This window comes from Penaeus vannamei, chromosome 13, assembly GCF_042767895.1.
Source record: "Penaeus vannamei isolate JL-2024 chromosome 13, ASM4276789v1, whole genome shotgun sequence".
Classification (NCBI taxonomy): domain Eukaryota; kingdom Metazoa; phylum Arthropoda; class Malacostraca; order Decapoda; family Penaeidae; genus Penaeus; species Penaeus vannamei.
In genome coordinates, this window is record NC_091561.1 from 8,253,432 (window position 1) to 8,255,931 (window position 2,500).

The window sequence follows — 2,500 nt, forward strand, 5'->3', positions numbered from 1 at the left end:
TATATCAGGTTAGCGCCACTTTATCGTGTGCTGAATGGATGTTAGTGTGAGAGGATAATTGCGATGATTACTTAAGACTGTAGCGATGTCAGCTGGCAGCTACAGGAACCACCTGAAGAAGAGCTGCGTTTAAGTCCTTGTGGCATTTTTGTGTTTACATATGTTAACGCGTGTGCTGGCGTGCGCGCGAGCTCTTATATATACTTTTAAGATGTACACATTCACTCACTTGTTTTTTTGGTATATGTTTTTTTAATCATTGTAACTAATTTTCATGAGGTGTGTAAAGAAGACATACACATTCTTTCCCCTTCCATCTCTCTCTCTCTCTCTCTCTCTCTCTCTCTCTCTCTCTCTCTCTCTCTCTCTCTCTCTCTCTCTCTCTCTCTCTCTCTCTCTCTCTCTCTCTCCTCTCCCTCCCTCCCTCCTCTCCCTCCCTCCCTCCCTCCCTTCCCCTTCCCTTTTCCTCCCTCTTTCCCTCCCCTCTGCTCCTCCTCCCTCTTTCCCTCCCCTCTGCTCCTCCTCCCTCCTTCCCCCCTTCTATAATTCACATTCCCTCCTTAAGCTTAACCAAAACAAATGCAGCTTATTAACTATCTTTTTTTTCTCCTCCGCTTTCAGGATTATTCACGAGTCTGGGTTCACGAGCGAAGACTTCAAGCAGTACCGGCCGGTGGTTTACTCCAACACCATCCAATCGCTGGTGGCCATTCTCCGAGCCATGCCCAACCTCGGCATTTCCTTCGGTAACAACGAGCGAGAGGTGAGTGTTGGAGAAGAGCCGGCTGCCGGTTTATTTTGGATTTGTTTGGTTGTTTTCTGATTGGTAGTTTTGGTTTTTTGGGTCGTTTTTTTATTTTTTTGTTTGTTTGTTTATTTTCTGATTGGTAGTTTTGTTTTTTTGGGTCGTTTTTTATTTTTTTTTGTTTTTTTTTCTGGTGGTAGTTTGTTGGGTCGTTTTTTTGCGTGTAGTTTGGTTTGATTTTCTTTTTTACGGTGATTTGTTTGGGAATTAGAGGGTGTTTTTAGTTGAGTAGCAGACTGCATGTTTGGTAATCACAGGGTGTAGTTTGCCAGTTAATCATTGCGTGTAGTTCGATAATCCTTAACCAGTAATTATCTCGACTTTCTCTAGAAAAAAAAAATCCCTTTTGGTCCCACTATTTTAAGCGGCCGTTCCACATTCAAATGAAATCTGCATTCGAAGTACGAGCGACGTCTGCTTAAGCCCGCCGATCCCCGACGTGCGCACGCCCTCGCAGGTGCTTACTCACTAACACGTCCCTTCACGACACGCGCGGGATAAGCTCGTGCTGGATGACGTCACGGCTTTGCATTTGTGAACAGCGTTTGCACACGACCCGCATCCGAGAGAGGAAAAATGGGGTTGATAAATTTCGTTCATACATGGAGGAAAGTGTGAATTGAAAGCTCATGGGAAAGATGAGCGAATTACGGGAAAAAAGGAATAAAAGATGGCCGATTGCTCTCATCCTCTCCCAATCCAGACGAAAAAAGTAAAAAAGAAAAGAAAAAAAAAACGTAAAAAAATCGATTAAGAAAATGGAAAAAAGACGAGCAAAGAAATCTAAAAGTAAAAGACGAAAAAAAGAAGAGATAAAAGGGACGCGGCAAGAAGGAGAAGCCGAGAGAAACTTGCTATGGATATTTTCTTTTGACAAGAGTTGACAGCTGGCGAGGGGAGAAGTGAAGGGCGACTCTGGAAGGGCTTCGAAGGGGAGGGAACTTGGACGACTTGTTAAGGGGAGAAAATAGAAAATGTAGAATGAAGGAGGAGGAGGAGGAGAATGAGAAGGATAAGGAGGAGGAGGAGAATGAGAAGGATAAGGAGGAGGAGAAGGAGAAGGAGACGGAAAAGGATGAGGAGACGGAAAAGGGTGAGAAGGAGAAGGAAAAGGGTGAGAAGGAGAAGGAGAAGGGTGAGAAAGAGAAGGAGAAGGATTATAAGGAGGACGAAAAGGAAGAGGAAGACGAGGAAGAAGTGGGAGACCGGATAGAAAGAGAAGGGAGGAGATTAACAGTATATAGGAGAAAGAGAGAAAGAAGGTCGAGAGAAAGATAAATAGATAGAGAGAGATAAAGAAAGAGGGAGAGAGAGAGAGAGAAAGAGAAAGAGAAAAAGAAAGAGAGAGAGCAGCAGCAGCGAACAGAGGAGACAAGGTAGAGGGAGGAAAAGGGGGGGGGGGCGTCTCTTATCAAGCAGCAGCGTGCCATATCAAGGGAAGGAATCTCATGCATTGCTGTGCGAAAGGTTATGCTCGGCTAGCTGGGCGGAGGAGGAGGAGGAGGAGGAGGAGGGAGGAGGGAGGAGGACCACCGGTGGGCGGCAGAAAACGGTGGGCGGGCTGTGCAGGAGGCAGGGTGAGGGTGGGCGGGCTGTGTGTAGGAGGCGGGGTGAGGGTGGGCGGGGTGTGTGCAGGAGGCGGGGTGAGGGTGGGCGGGCTGTGTAGGAGGCGGGGTGAGGGTGGGCGGGCTGTCC

The 2,500-nt window shown here is 47.0% G+C and overlaps 1 protein-coding gene across 14 annotated transcripts in view; it reads left to right on the top strand.

Moving 5' to 3' along the window:
* Galphao (G protein alpha o subunit) overlaps positions 1-2,500 on the top strand; it is a 203,247-nt gene that overhangs the window by 160,813 nt on the left and 39,934 nt on the right. For all 14 annotated transcript variants that reach the window (XM_070128904.1, XM_070128902.1, XM_070128903.1 and 11 more), the window contains one exon: positions 622-763. In XM_070128904.1, the coding sequence (XP_069985005.1) occupies positions 622-763 (142 nt within the window). The remainder of the gene's footprint in view (positions 1-621; positions 764-2,500) is intronic.